General features: G+C 37.0%; 1 protein-coding gene across 1 annotated transcript in view; it reads right to left on the bottom strand.

Moving 5' to 3' along the window:
* Positions 1-5,279: 5,279 nt before the first annotated feature.
* Positions 5,280-15,628, bottom strand: part of LOC126271845 (proton-coupled folate transporter-like) — a 156,327-nt gene continuing 145,978 nt past the window's right edge. Inside the window, exons 9-10 of the mRNA XM_049974184.1 lie at positions 14,366-14,522; positions 5,280-5,966 (exon numbers count right to left, since the gene is read on the bottom strand). Coding sequence (XP_049830141.1) covers positions 5,879-5,966; positions 14,366-14,522 — 245 coding nt within the window. The 3' untranslated portion in view covers positions 5,280-5,878. The remainder of the gene's footprint in view (positions 5,967-14,365; positions 14,523-15,628) is intronic.

Here is a 15,628-nt window from a genome sequence, read left to right on the forward strand (position 1 = left end):
TATTTAGAAAAGTAATATGATTCACATAATCAAATGCCTTAGATAAGCCAACAAAAATATATACCAGCACTATTTTGTTATTTAATGCTTATGAAGTTTGGTGAGTGAACATGTAAAGTGGCAAACTCCTGTTAAGTCTAAACAGTGATTTACCACAGATATTATTGCTGCTGAGGTGAGATGCTATTCTAAAATACATCACTCTCACTAAAATACTGGAAAATGATGTAAATAGTGAATCAAGTTGGTAGCTATTGGCATCTCACCCATGGTGCTTCTTATAGAGGGGTTTAACAATGGCAGATTTCAATTTTTCTGGAAAAATGCCTTGAGTCAGTGATTTATTACATATTTCAGATAAGACAGGGCTTATTATACTAAAACACATCTTTAGTACTGTATTGGAATCACCATCATATAATTTTCTTTATTTCAGAAGGAGAAGTTGGTGATACATTCATATGATTCAATTTTATGAGTTGCTTCCTCAATGTACTGTTGTGATTTTTCTCTTGAACTCTTTGTCCCTATACTTTCTACTACCATTAAGAAATGATTATTACATATATTTGCTACCTATGATTCATTATTTATAACCCTTCCCCTCTCTCCTCAATTCAATAGTAATATTATAAAAGGATACACTAAGGATAATCTGTGACAGAGTGTCTCTAGGACAATTAATGAGATAGGAAAATGGTTTAGTGATAATGCTTTGATCATAAATAAGGATAAAATGGTATTGATGAATTTCAGTAGTATTAACAGTAAAGCTAGAAGAAGAGTAAAATCTGAGTTAGGGAACTATGTTATTGCACAAGTTCCTTATACAAAATTCCTAGGTATATGGGTGGATGAGCACTTGACATGGGACAGGCATCTAGAAGTTTTGAGTAAAAAATTAAGTAAATGCTGCTATGTGCTAAGAATGCTTCGGGAATGTTGCAACACTGAATCATTGCTGTGTGCCAATTATGCTTACATGAACAATCTGCTTAGATATGGTGTCATCTTCTGGGGAAATACAGGTATGGCGAAACAAGCTTTCAAACTTCAAAAAAGAGCTATTAGAATAATGAAAGAGGTTCCGTGCAGAGTGTCATGTAGGGAAATATCGAAAGAATTTAAAATAATGCTTCTTCCTAGGTTCTACATCTATGAATGCGTATGGTTTATGAAAACACACCAGGAATTTTCAACATTAAATAATCAGTTTCTTAACCATGAAATGAGGAACAGGGATGATTTTCACAGAGACACCCAAAAAGGAGCACTCTACCAAAAAAACTACCAGCCCAAAATACTTTTTAGTGCATCGCCTTCTAAAATAAAGAAAATTAAAGAATTTCAGAAATTCGAGGTAGATCTTATACAATTTTTGCTAACACATAGTTTTTATAATGTTGAAGAATATCTGAATATTGTTTATATATACTGATTTATTATTATTTATATATATTTATTATCATATTTATTACCATATTATATTTATTATTATTTATATATACTGATATAAAATATTTATATTTATTATACAAGTTTTTGAAACAAATTAAATATAAGAAACTATATTTAATTGACTGCATCCATACAATGTACACTCCTGGAAATTGAAACAAGAACACCGTGAATTCATTGTCCCAGGAAGGGGAAACTTTATTGACACATTCCTGGGGTCAGATACATCACATGATCACACTGACAGAACCACAAGCACATAGACACAGGCAACAGAGCATGGACAATGTCGGCACTAGTACAGTGTATATCCACCTTTCGCAGCAATACAGGCTGCTATTCTCCCATGGAGACGATCGTAGAGATGCTGGATGTAGTCCTGTGGAACGGCTTGCCATGCCATTTCCACCTGGCGCCTCAGTTGGACCAACGTTCGTGCTGGACGTGCAGACCGCGTGAGACGACGCTTCATCCAGTCCCAAACATGCTCAATGGGGGACAGATCCGGAGATCTTGCTGGCCAGGGTAGTTGACTTACACCTTCTAGAGCACGTTGGGTGGCACGGGATACATGCGGATGTGCATTGTCCTGTTGGAACAGCAACTTCCCTTGCTGGTCTAGGAATGGTAGAACGATGGGTTCGATGACGGTCTGGATGTACCGTGCACTATTCAGTGTCCCCTCGACGATCACCAGAGGTGTACGGCCAGTGTAGGAGATCACACCCCACACCATGATGCCGGGTGTTGGCCCTGTGTGCCTCAGTTGTATGCAGTCCTGATTGTGGCGCTCACCTGCACGGCACCAAACATGCATACGACCATCATTGGCACCAAGGCAGAAGCGACTTTCATTGCTGGAGATGACACATCTCCATTCGTCCCTCCATTCACACCTGTCACGAGACCACTGGAGGCGGGCTGCACGATGTTGGGGCGTGAGCGGAAGACGGCCTAACGGTGTGCGGGACCGTAGCCCAGCTTCATGGAGACGGTTGCGAATGGTCCTCGCTGATACCCCAGGAGCAACAGTGTCCCTAATTTGCTGGGAAGTGGCGGTGCGGTCCCCTACGGCACTACGTAGGATCCTACGGTCTTGGCGTGCATCCTGTGTTGCTGCAGTCCGGTCCCAGGTCGACAGGCACGTGCACCTTCCGCCGACCACTGGCGACAACATCGATGTAGTGTGGAGACCTCACACCCCACGTGTTGAGCAATTCGGCGGTACGTCAATCCGGCCTCCTGCATGCCCACTATACGCCCTCGCTCAAAGTCCGCCAACTGCACATACGGTTCATGTCCACGCTGTCGCGGCATGCTACCAGTGTTACAGACTGCGATGGAGCTCCGTATGGCATGGCAAACTGGCTGACACTGACGGCGGCGGTGCACAAATGCTGCGCAGCTAGTGCCATTTGACGGCCAACACCGCGGTTCCTGGTGTGTCCGCTGTGCCGTGCGTGTGATCATTGCTTGTACAGCCCTCTCGCAGTGTCCGGAGCAAGTATGGTGGGTCTGACACACCGGTGTCAATGTGTTCTTTTTTCCATTTCCAGGAGTGTATATTGTTAACAGATGAATAAAGAGATGGAATTGAGTTAAATTGAATTATGTTTTGTGGCTGGTTGTTCCATCTGTTGTATCATTACACTCCATATAGCCTTAAGTATATATTTATAATTACTGATTTACAACATAAAGTGCATGTACCCTGATTTTTCAATACTGTATCTGAATAATTCTGAGTAATTTTTGTGGGCAACTACTTTAGGATCCCTACTTGCTCTTGTTAACAGATACATTTCCCTTTTACTTTCACAAGGTACTTTGACCCTCTAGTGATCCACAGTTTTTTACATTACTGTTTAATGTACTTTCTGATTAGCTTATGTGAAAAGCTATTGTCATATAATGATATAAATTTATTATGGAATACCTAAAATTTTATGGCCGCATTTGGTTCAATATAAATTGCATTCAAGATACCTTTTGCAAACTATTCTTAAAAACATTTGTTCTGTAGTTAACTTTTTTCCACTGAGGAGTATCAATACTGTAAGATACTATCTTATTTATCTGACTAACTGTGTATCATAATTAAAGAGTGTGTTTGTTACTGGATAAACAGTTATATTCTTACTTTGAGCTTCAGCAAAGAAAACATTATCAATCAAGGTCCAATTGTCTTTATCCACCTGTGTTGGGGAGGTAATAATGAGATCAAACTGTAGTATCCAAATAAGTTTTGCGGATAATTTTCTTCAGAATCCTTTAGAAAACATGACTGAAATCACCACAGACTATTAACGGCTTGCTGATGTCTACAGATAGCATTGTAAGTAATCCAAATTCCTTATAAACAGTTCAATAACAAAATGAACTATTTTATAATATCAATCAATTCACACACACACACACACACACACACACACACACACACACACACACACACACACACACACACACATTCATACATGCAATGCATGCACACACATGCACTTCTATATGCTGCTCACTGCAAAAACTATTTGTTCTCTCTTAATATATGCTAGAGTGTAATTTTTTGGAACTTACCTGACCTTGTGATTATGTGGTGCTCAGAGAGCACAGAATGTCTGTTTTTTCAGAGCCCTCTAAATTTTTCATACAAGAAGCTTTTTTACCTTATTAACCAGTCCTCTAATATTCTGATGAAATAAGCTAACCTTGCTTTTCTGTTCATTGTTAAGGGTTTTGTGGGGCTTTTCTGTTATTTTAATTTATTTCGTAAAAGAGTACCCAAATCCTGAGTATAACCTAAGAAAGGTACCTCTCAGACACAAGTATCTTGCTTTGTGTAATAGTGGCTCCATATGCATTTTTTGCTGGAAACTCAGCCAACCTATCTTTCCCTCTCTTATTCTGGTGTAGGCCATATCTAGTATATTCCCATCTCCCAATTGTAGCAACAGGCACCACACTCATATGCGACCTCATATCAGTCTTCAACAGCATGCTCAATTCTGTGTTCACACAGCTCACAGAAGTTTTATCTCAGGGCTGGTCATGATGCTGTAGGACCTCCACAAAGCTCACATTTGTGCATGCATTTGCTACTCGTATTTCATCTGGGACACCCTTAATACTATAATTTCTGTATCCAGCCAGGCTGTTCCCTGCTCTCCCTAATATGATAAAATGATCTTTTTTGTCAAAATCTTGGGACACAAATTTCATATGTCCTCTGTAACCCTGTTCCTAGTTTGTCCTGTACCATCTGGCCTACACCCTTTCCATGACTGCTACCTCTAGCAGCAATACTCTTTTCTTTATATTCTCTTTTGGTGCTGACCTACACTTAGTTTCTTTCCAAGAAATCTGCTGCATCCTACTGTGACCTACAGCTGGATTAGGGCTCTTCCTTTCCTACTTCAGGTAACAAGTCAAATTTATTTGATACTGTAAGCTCAAATGTAGATGACAAAACTGAAGAGCTGTTCCCTTTTGACCATTATGTATTATCTTTACCCAGTTTACGTGATCTTCCCCCTTCAACCTATCTTGTGTTGCATGTTCTAATTCAGCCAGAAGGGCAAAAATCTTTGCCACCTGTAATATTAATAAGAGTAAATACAATTATGGGCTCACTGATCAAATATTTAACCCCCTGCATTTCTTTTATTAGGCATGTGTAAAGTCAATGTTTGTGCCTTTACATTAGCTCCTCTCCATAACTGTGGAATTACACTGTCAGTGCTTTTCATCAAATCAATGGGAACATTTTACACTGACTGTGGAATAAAGTAAAGTTTGGAGTGTATCAAATAATGTACCTAACTCCATGCTCTTGTAAATACTCAGAATTTATTGAGAAAATAATTAAATATAGCACTTTCAGTAATTTGAAAGATGCAAACATAGTTCATTAGAGTATACTGTGATTGTCTTTGTACACATAATTTGAAGAATATAAAAAACATTGTAAGAAAAATTTTAAATCTAATTTTAAAAGTCTCAGATGTATAATGAAAATATTCATTGTGCTATCTCAGAAAGCAAAATTTTTGTATATGAGATGAAAGGCTGCAATAATATATTATATATTCTTAACAATGGACAACTAGACTGATATTATGATTGCTAGAGTGCAATTACATTTACATATAAAATACATCAGAGATTCTCTTCCAAGACTTCTTCACACAACAAAAATAAATAAAAAATAAATATCAGTAATATATATTATCCTATAGTTACTTGCTTCCACAACAAAGTATGTGCACAAATGCCTGTCTTTGATTTTGCATGTGTCCATGCACAATAATCTTTTGTTTCAACTGTGTCGATTTGTCATAGGCCTTATTGCAGGTGGCAGGTAGGCAACGTGCATGACATGTTACAGAGGCAGGAGAGTAAATCAGCCAAATGGCAGTACGCTCGTTCAGCTTTGGGACAAGGACTTTTCTTTTTGTTGTATCTTTGCTGCTGCTTCCTCCTTTGCAGCACCACGACCAAGGTACGCTGCGATCCTACAACATTTAAAGTACATTATGTCCTGCAGAAGTGGAGCACAGAAACTATAGCATAAAAGACCTAAATGTACGTTACAAATATTGTTAATATACATCACAATTAGCTGAATATCTGTGTTTGCCAAAATTGCTAGCACAACATTTCTTATTGAGATATATTAAATCTTAATTTTTGTTGTCACAGAAGCAGGAAACAAGGGCGAGGGGACAGGATGTTACACCATGTCATCATCAACATAATGAAATGGAAAACTAGCTTAGTTGGGTGAGGACAGGAGGAAAACTGACTAGGGTGTTGAATCATCTTGGTATTTGCTGTAACTCTAAAAGTACTAGTGCAACATACATTACTTTCATATCTGTTGTTATTCAATTTGATAAATTATGTTTTTAAGGAGTTTCTCTGTCTGTTTGTAAATGAGACTGAAAAGTGGGTAACACTTAGACAGCTGAAACACACCAAAAAAAGAAAAAGTTTTTGGGCTTCAGGTATAAGGGTTGATCAAAAAGTTTTCATTTGAGGGTGTTGCTGCAGTGTATATGCAACATAGTATGACTCCAATGTGGGTTTATATGCACAGACACATGTGGACAAGGGATTAGTCTGATTTGTGTGTTTCTGACATGCATGTGGCAAATGAGGAAATGTGAATTATAGCAACATTATTATCAAATCACATAAAAAGGGGGGGGGGCAATGTGCTGTTATTCTTTTCTTCGCTGCCAAAGGATAAACACTGGTAGACATCTACTGGATAATGAAGAATGTGTATGAGACAGCATGTCTGTCAAAAATTGCCATTGCATCCAAGGGGTGCTGCTGCTTCATGATAAAGAACATCTCATTATTAGATATGTCATAAAACAGAAGTTAAACAACTCAAACAGGGGACATATACACACCTGCACTATAGTCCTGATCTCTCCCCATGCAATGACCATTCCTTCAGTCCCTTGGAAAAGGCCTTGGAGGGTCAATGATTCTTCTTGGATAAGGATGTGCAGCATGTAGTTACTGACTCCTTCAACCAGTATGAAGTGTTTTACCAAACATCTGTCTTCAATCTCATACATCAATAGAATGATTGCCTCAATGCTCATGACAATTTTGCCTAATTGGCATACTGATTCTGGACTGTATGGCCTTTGAATGGAATCTTTTTGATTGTCCCTCTTACTTTCTTCACAAGGAAGAAAAGGCATATAGAAAATAGGATAGGAAAAATAAAATGAATAGATGAAATATATTAATAAAGATCAATTCAGGTCCTTGATCCATTGTGAAAGAGAAATTACCATTAAACAAATCAGAAGTACTGTTTTAAGTGCTGAGATTTAAGTTCTTGAGTATTAGTGACTTGCTAACAATCAAAAGGTCACAGATGAGGAAACAACATTTGGAAATACATCAGAGAGTACAGATGAAAATACATAATAAGTAGACAAACTGGAAAAAAGTGAAAGATAAAAAATGAAAGGCATGTTGAAGACAGAATTGAGAGAAAGTGACCTGAAAAATAGTGTTGAGAAAATGAAAGACAGAGAAAACTGATATAAATAATGGCAAAATGAGTAACATAAACCAAAAGTATATTGAAGTGTTACTCCCATCTTCAGAGTTCAGAGATGGAATCTGAATTACCCAGTTTACCAGGATCCACATGAGTCCAGATATGCAAAATCTATTTGTTCTGAGGTTCTATTTTCTGATCTCCTTGTCAGTTTGGCTTTCAAAGCTGAAATAGTTGTTACTGTAAATGAAATTGAGTGGAATAATGAGGACTGATTTTTTGTGTTTGTAGTTGGAAAGGCACTACATAAAGTATTCAGCAGCTCACAGCCAGTGCACATACAAAATGTTCATTTAAAGTTGGTAACAGTGACAGTGATGAGGATATCAAGGAAATGCTAATGTTTTGTATAAAAAAGGATGTTTGAGGCAAATGATTGTTTGGGATATGAATCAAAGAAAATGAAATACAGAGATACTAAATTAACATCTAGAAAATGGGCTGATCTGCATTTGCATCAGGAAACCTAGTATATATAGTGCCAACAGAGCAGACCAGTATCAGAAATTTATTAATGTAGTGAATGGTTGATAATAAAAATGTGGAGATAGGTAGCTATATAGAAATAAGCACGCCAGACAAAAAATTAGGCACTCCCAGATGGCATCATACTAAAGTTATTATGTTTCATGTTCATGGATCATTTGCTAGATAAATTGAGGGGTTGAGAGTACAAGTGGTACAAGTGGAAATTTCTCAAGAAAATGATCTAAATGCAAATTTGGAAAGCTAGAGTGTGGATATCTTCTGGATAAAAGTAGTGCAAGCAATTTCATGCATAGTGCCACACTTCATGCTCATAAAGTTAAAACTCTAAGTCATTGTCTGGGTTCTGTTTAAAATATAAGTAGTACAAGTAAAATGGTGGATAGAGCAAGAACTGATATTATCTTTAATGAAGGTTCAGGTGTGCATATTTCTACAAGTACAGCAAAAGCCTATATATGTAATTTTAGGAGGTCTTACAGCAATATTTAACGCATTTTTAAATAGCCTATTTTTTGAAGTACCACTTGTATATCTTGTGGCAAAATCAGTATATTGAGCCAACATATCATAAGATCCTTGAAACTGGTTATACATACACAAAATGTTAATGATTTTGGTCTCTCTGAGCATGCATTTCTTCGCTGAGACAGGATGGAAGCAGTGAAGTAGATCAGCAGAAAGTTTTCAGTAGTGGAAATTAAAACAGAAAACTTCCTTTCAATTGAAGCCATGGATGCTGTAGCAATGGATGAAGCTGTTAAGCACATAGAAGGAAACAAAGTACAATGGAGGAATACTGGGTGAATCTGAATCAGCAAAGAAAACCCTCTAAAAATGCATTTCAAGTATTCAGTAAACCCTGCTCTTGTGTTTAAAGAAATGAGTTTTAGGAGCCATGTTATTGGTCCCCCATCAATACTTCTTTTTGCAGCCTATGCACCAAGATGAGTTTGAAGTATAATTTCAGACATAGAAAAATCTTCAGGAGATGAAAAACTACATCCCTCCACTTTACCATGAGTTCTATAATAATATATCCCATTCTCAGCCAGTAGTTTACCATTGTGTAAGAAGAGGGAGTGGAGACAGACGAAGACTTGGTCAAAGAAGGAGGTGAGGAAGGCTGAAAACTGCACAACACAATACTACAGCATCATGTGTGTTGCACAGGAAGTCATTCTTTAAGAGATACCGCAGAAGGAAATGATTATGATTCTCTAGACACTGACTGAGGGAATTATAGAAAGAAACTACGAACAATCTGTTACATGTATTGGAACCACAGCAATATATTTTTGTTTAGTATTGTCTTTTTATTTTTATTTGCTGTTTATCTACTGTTTTTCAACTTTGTATATTAACTTCACTTTAATTACACACACATTCTTGTTCTATAATCAACATTCGTATTGTACTATGTGTATCATGTGTGTTGCACCAAAAAGTCTTCAAAATGAGCACAATAAATACAATGTTTTTGCTTGGTACCTGTTTTCCTCCAAGAAGTTTTAAGATGCGAGGAGTATAAAGCATTTTAATATACTATAAAAATAGATCAGTGGCACTTCAATCTTTAACCATACCTACAACTATACACAGAGTAACTGACCATTAGGAAGAAATATCTGATGTTTCAATAGTAACTCACATAATTTATAAACAGCCATTTACTTAGTTTGCTTCAGCAAGCACCTGTGCCACTGGTACTGCCAGCCCCACAATTGTAATGATGTGGAATGAATCATACATGTTGCAAATTAATTTGCAAATATGGTTACATGCAGAACATTTATAAGTTTTTTTTTAAAATTAGATGTGCACATGTGAGTATGTTGTTCTTACCAATCACCTTTTGCACATTACAATAACAGAAATTCTTATATGGAATAGGGGGAATTCTCAAGGACAATCTTTTTTACAGTTTGTTTTCAAATTTTTTCTGTTTGTCAGGCATTTTATGTTACTGGGTAAGTTATTGAACATTTTAATTATAACACCACAGCTATTCTTGATAATGTCCTCACTTTAGTGAGGAAGAGAATGCACAAGTTTCATCATGTTTGCCATATCTAGCTTATGCCAGTTGTCAATGATTAGATCATCTGTAGCTACCAAACCACAGGGATGTTGACGGTTATTTTTCACAATCTGTTCCAAATAGTTCCAGACATATCCCATGATATTAGGATTAAGAAGGCCAGTCAAAGTGCAATAGAGTCCTTAAGTGCTCAACAAACCAGGAACATAAGCATTCAGTCATGTGAACATGGCTTTTGTCATCTTGGAAGATGAAGTTTCCACAGCATTCTCATCATGAAGATGTAGAAGAAAGATTGAAACATGGTCAAAAAGAATCTTGAAATAAACACCCTGGGTAGCCCAAATGAGTAGGCCCAAACCATGGTACAAAAAATCTCTAAAAAGCATCACAGAATTATCTTTGGCCTTAACTACACCCTATACACACTACATGTCAAATATCTTATTAAAAGAGGCAACATCATGAGTCATCTGACCAAATTGCATGGATCCAGTCAGGGACTACTGAGTTTTGTGTTGTTTCACCCACTGAAGGCCAGGATCAGTTCAAGAACATTTTTCCACACAAGCAGCTTACCATTTGACACCCCTTCCCCTGCTCCCTTTTCCCGAACACATTTTCACCCCTGGAGATTTTTGTCACTAATTCTGTTACGCAATGTACACAAATCTTGTAATTGGGTGCCACTATGCCCATTCCATGTTGGTGTCCCAAGCAGCCGCAACTAATTGTGATACACCCAGTATAGAAATCTTAACAGTTGTAGCACATCTGGTGCCCTTCTCACTTACCCCAAATGGTGGCTTGTGTTGCTTGCACCTTACACTGGTACTGTTGAAGATATCCAGATTTATAATTTGTCACTGTGAGGTACCTTTTGTGAAGTATCAAACTCCAAATGCCCTTTGCATGTAGCTCCCTTCACAATGTTCACTAAGAAACTGGGTGAGATATTCATGACAGCAACAATTCCTGTTGAGGTTTGAAACGAACTGTCTCTCATTAGGTGTGACACAAGTCACTGATCCCTGTTAGTTAGGATCTTTTTACTATCACTGTTCTTATGCCATGTTACATGGCTACAAGTGGTACACCATTCCTTGTAGGCACCCATTGTTTCACCAAAGAATTGGGTAACTTCATTCATGGTGTAGTCATGGGTACATCCAAAAATGATAGATACTTTCTGCCGTCCTGTCAGGTCTCCATGATGACCATTCTTACTATGCTGATTCTACACAATCAAGTGGCACATAAGCACCACTTCACTGCCATGACTTTTTATCAGTGGTGGAGGGTTTCGTGATCACCTGGCACCAATACATATCATCTACAGAGTTCTAGCAGGACCAGTGTTTTCTTTTAAGGGGAGTAGCTAACAGCTTGTCTGGTGAGATTCTGGCTTCCCTGATGGTGAATTTTAAACTACTGCATTATTCTAGAACTGATATCACCTGTCATGATAACAATGCATGTGGACATTATACATGTCAACTCTCAGAATTATTTGAAACAGTTGGCACAAAACTATATTATTAAACTGGTCCTAAATTTATGAGATCTTAATTTTAGTGATCACTGTGTGTACTTCATGACACCACATACACATAATACTCAATTAATACTGATCCTACCTCCTTATCAGTACTGTAGGTCAAGTGGAATCCAATGTATTTTACCATAACAAAAATTTCTGCCACCACCTGATTACAAAATTGTGTTAGATAAGTACAGTAAAAAATCATTAGTTCAAGTCTTCTATGGGCATTATAGCAATTTGCTAGGCATGACCTTATGTTTTATAGTATTTCCTTGCCTTCCTCTGACCCCAAAAGCAGACCATCAACTCAGTTCTAAGTCAACATAAAGATTATCATGAAATCCAATTCATGGCACAACTTGAATTTTTTCCAGTTCAAAAGTACTGCCAGAAGTGAATGATAGTCAGATGCTAGAGCAAAGACTAATAAAGTTTCAGATATTGGTCCTTATGATTGTATTCTTTACCGCTGCAGTCATCAAGCTGGTCTTAATTCAATAAAATTATGACACAGAAATTTCTATTTATCACACAGCAGTAGGGACAAGCAAGCACAGATAGTCACAAAAGCTGTAGTATTGTAGAAGGTAGAGGAAAAGTATCATAAACAGATGCCAGTTAAATTGGAGAAGTCACTAAAGACTTTGGCTGAAAGAAGACAATGCAATAACAGGTAAAAGAACACTTTTGTCATTGTTGGCATTGACGATTTCAACTGCTGTAGGTTTTGAAAGTATCTGTGACTGCCTCGTCCCCCAATCACTTGGTTGAACAGAAGTTACTTCAGCTTTTGTTTGACTGAATTTACAATTTGTAATCATTTTATTTATACACATTTCAGTTATTGTGATCAATCACTGAAGTTCAAAGAAACTGGTACAGACATGCGCATTCAAATATAGACATACATAATCATGCAGAATAAAGAGCTGCTGTCAGCAATGCCTGTATAAGACAAGTGTCTGGCACACTTGTTAGATCAGTTACTGCTGCTATAATGGCAGGTTATCAAGATTTAAGTGAGTTTGAAAGATGTGTTATAGTCGGTGCACAACCGATGGGCCACAGCACCTCCTAGGTAATGATGAAGCAGGGCAATTATAGCAGGACAGTGCAACACCCCACATATCCCAAACTGCTACAGAGTGGCTCCAGAAACACTCTTCTGAATTTAAACACTTTTACTGGCTACCAAAATCCCAAGACATGAACATTATTGAGGATATCTGGTACACCTTGCAATGTGCTATGAAGAGACTTCCAACCTCCGTACTCTTATGAATTTATGAACAGCCCTGCATGATTAATAGTGTCAGTTCCCTACAGCACTACTTCAGACATTAGCCAAGTCCATGCCATTTCATTTTGTGGCAATTCTGCATGCTCATGGGAGCCCTACACAATATTAGGCTGCTGTACCAGTTTCTTTGGCTCTTCAGTGAAATTCATTCATCAATTAACTTACAGTTCTGAGTAGGATCTTTTACTCAGTTCTTTGAGTTTTTAGCTATAACCTGTTATGAATTTGAAGAAAAATGTTTAATGCTCACAACAGTTCACCATACTTTTGCTGAAACTTCTTGCGTCCTGGGTTACAGAGGCTAGCCTGTTTCAAGGTTTTGTTTTGGCTGTGAACATTCTGTTGCTTCTTCAAATATTATTCAGTTGTGTTCTATTCCAACAATAGTCTTGCTATTTAAAGGATTCATAATATACATCTATATTCTGTAAGTTACTATAAAATCTATGATACACAGTGTATTTCATTGTACCATGAAATCATCAGATATCTTTCTGTTTGGTGATAATCTAATGATTTTTTTAGAGTGAAATGCTTGTTAGGAGCTAAACATTATCCAAATGTTGGTCTATCTTGCCTTAAAAATCTTCTGGGCTGCCTGACTTTTAGTTGTATTTATGACCTTGAAAATGTGGCAGAGTCACACAAATATTTTTATATGTGATGCTTTAATGTGTACACACATCAGCGTAGAAAAATTTCTTTTATTTCTATTGGTGATCAAAAAACTTTTGGTCCTTAGACTACCAGTGTCAGTCAGCAATCACTATTTTCTGATCTGTTTTATGAAAAAGCTGATGATGGTCATTGCTGACTGAAATCAGTATTCTAAGAATCAAAAGGTTTGTTATCATTGATGGAAATAAAAGAAATTTATTCTACACTTCCTGGATTACTATTGCAATCCATGACCATGTCACAGCTTGTGACATATCGATGTGTTGGTTGTTTTTTATTGAACAGCCTTTCCACAAACACATCACAAACTTTGTGATGTGATGTTTTCTGCATGACCCTAACTGTACCATTAAGTAGACTATACTGTCAGTATAGACTAACCATTTTGCATCCATGTGTCTACACTTCAACACCTGACCTCCCCAGAGGAATACAAGCATTAATGGCTTGGTCTTGCCACATCTATTTGGAGATACTAACCAACTTAAAAACATGTGACCTGTATAGCTACAATTATTAGTCTGCAAGTGACATAATACTGATGTGACGCTGTTCAGTACACCTTCCTCAGCCACCAGTAGACATTTCTGCCCTTATAACCAGTTTATATCCTTTGAGCATGTGTGTGTGTGCGTGTATTGCTTCTAAGTTCAGTTAGTTTTCAGAACAGTTATCATATAGTAATATTCATTCCAAGCTGAGGATTATTTCCAGTAGCAACAATTAACATTAATAATAATAATAAATCTCTTATGTTTTAGTCATCACACAACTTACAGGATGAGAACCAGATCCACAACCATGACTGATGCTGAAAGCACATGGAAGGCTCCAGGAAAGGTGTCAATAGTGACACTGAAAAATCCTGTATAAACTGGTGTTGCTATGAGAGGTGTCACAGCCTCCAGTGTGACTGACATGGCAAACACCTTTCCTGCAGGCAGAAGATAGAGTGATTAGATTAGATGTTCTTTTGTCTGATAGATCCTCAAAGATGTAGAACATGTCATAAAAAGTCATGGTGATATTTCTTCCAGAGATACTAAGTGAAACAATCTTTATGAATGTGGAATAAGTCAAAAACTCTTAAACACAGTTTCATTTAAGATGTAATTGCCAACTTGTCAGAAAATATGTAAATGTACAATACATTGAGGTGCATATGATAAATCTGAGGCTGTTGTAGCTACACATCATTGAAGAGGAAATCAGTTTACAATACTTATTTATGTTGCTCACATGGCTGCACTTAGAAGGAACTGGTCACCAATAAATTATTTAGGATTCTTTAAACTAAGATTAATTAGTAGTTAAACTATTTATGGCTGGAAGTAGGTTCTTGAAAATGTTTGTTCCAGTATGACTGACACCTTTCTGTATCAAAGTCAGTGACTTTAAATCTTTGTGAAGACTATTCTTATTTCCAGTATTGGTTTCCTGACCTGAAAAAGAAGTATATTATTTTCACCAGCTATGACATGGGTAACTGTATATATCTTTTACTGTATCACAATTGGTTTCTATAATAGTTATCAATGTTGAAAAGTATGCTACATGTGTTGTACCTAATGTGTTTTTATCAGATTATGTTTCTTATATAAATGATGACTACATCTAAGACTACAGTAGCGACATCTATTTAGGATGTAGGCAAACAAATGTCTGGTAGCTACTCTACTTCAGTAGCCAGTTGAAAGAATGACTGTGTGGACAATGTGATCTATTCTACACCTTGTTTTAGATCTATGTGGTAATGCTGTGCTGAGGATATTGATATGTTTTGATGATGCCATTACGGCCTTATCACTTTAGGACATGGTGTAGAACAGGTACATTTTACCATATTTTATCTGTACATTTCCATGGTTGTGTGATAGTATATTGTGATACGTAAAGCTGTATTGTGTTGAAAGACTCACTAGGTGTATACATATTTATATTTTAGATCTGAGGATGGTTGTTACTGACTGAAACCAGTGATCATCAAAAGAATTGATATTGTGATCAAAGACTGGAATAAAAAACATCTGAAGTATATTA

This window comes from Schistocerca gregaria, chromosome 1 (assembly GCF_023897955.1).
Source record: "Schistocerca gregaria isolate iqSchGreg1 chromosome 1, iqSchGreg1.2, whole genome shotgun sequence".
NCBI classification, from domain to species: domain Eukaryota; kingdom Metazoa; phylum Arthropoda; class Insecta; order Orthoptera; family Acrididae; genus Schistocerca; species Schistocerca gregaria.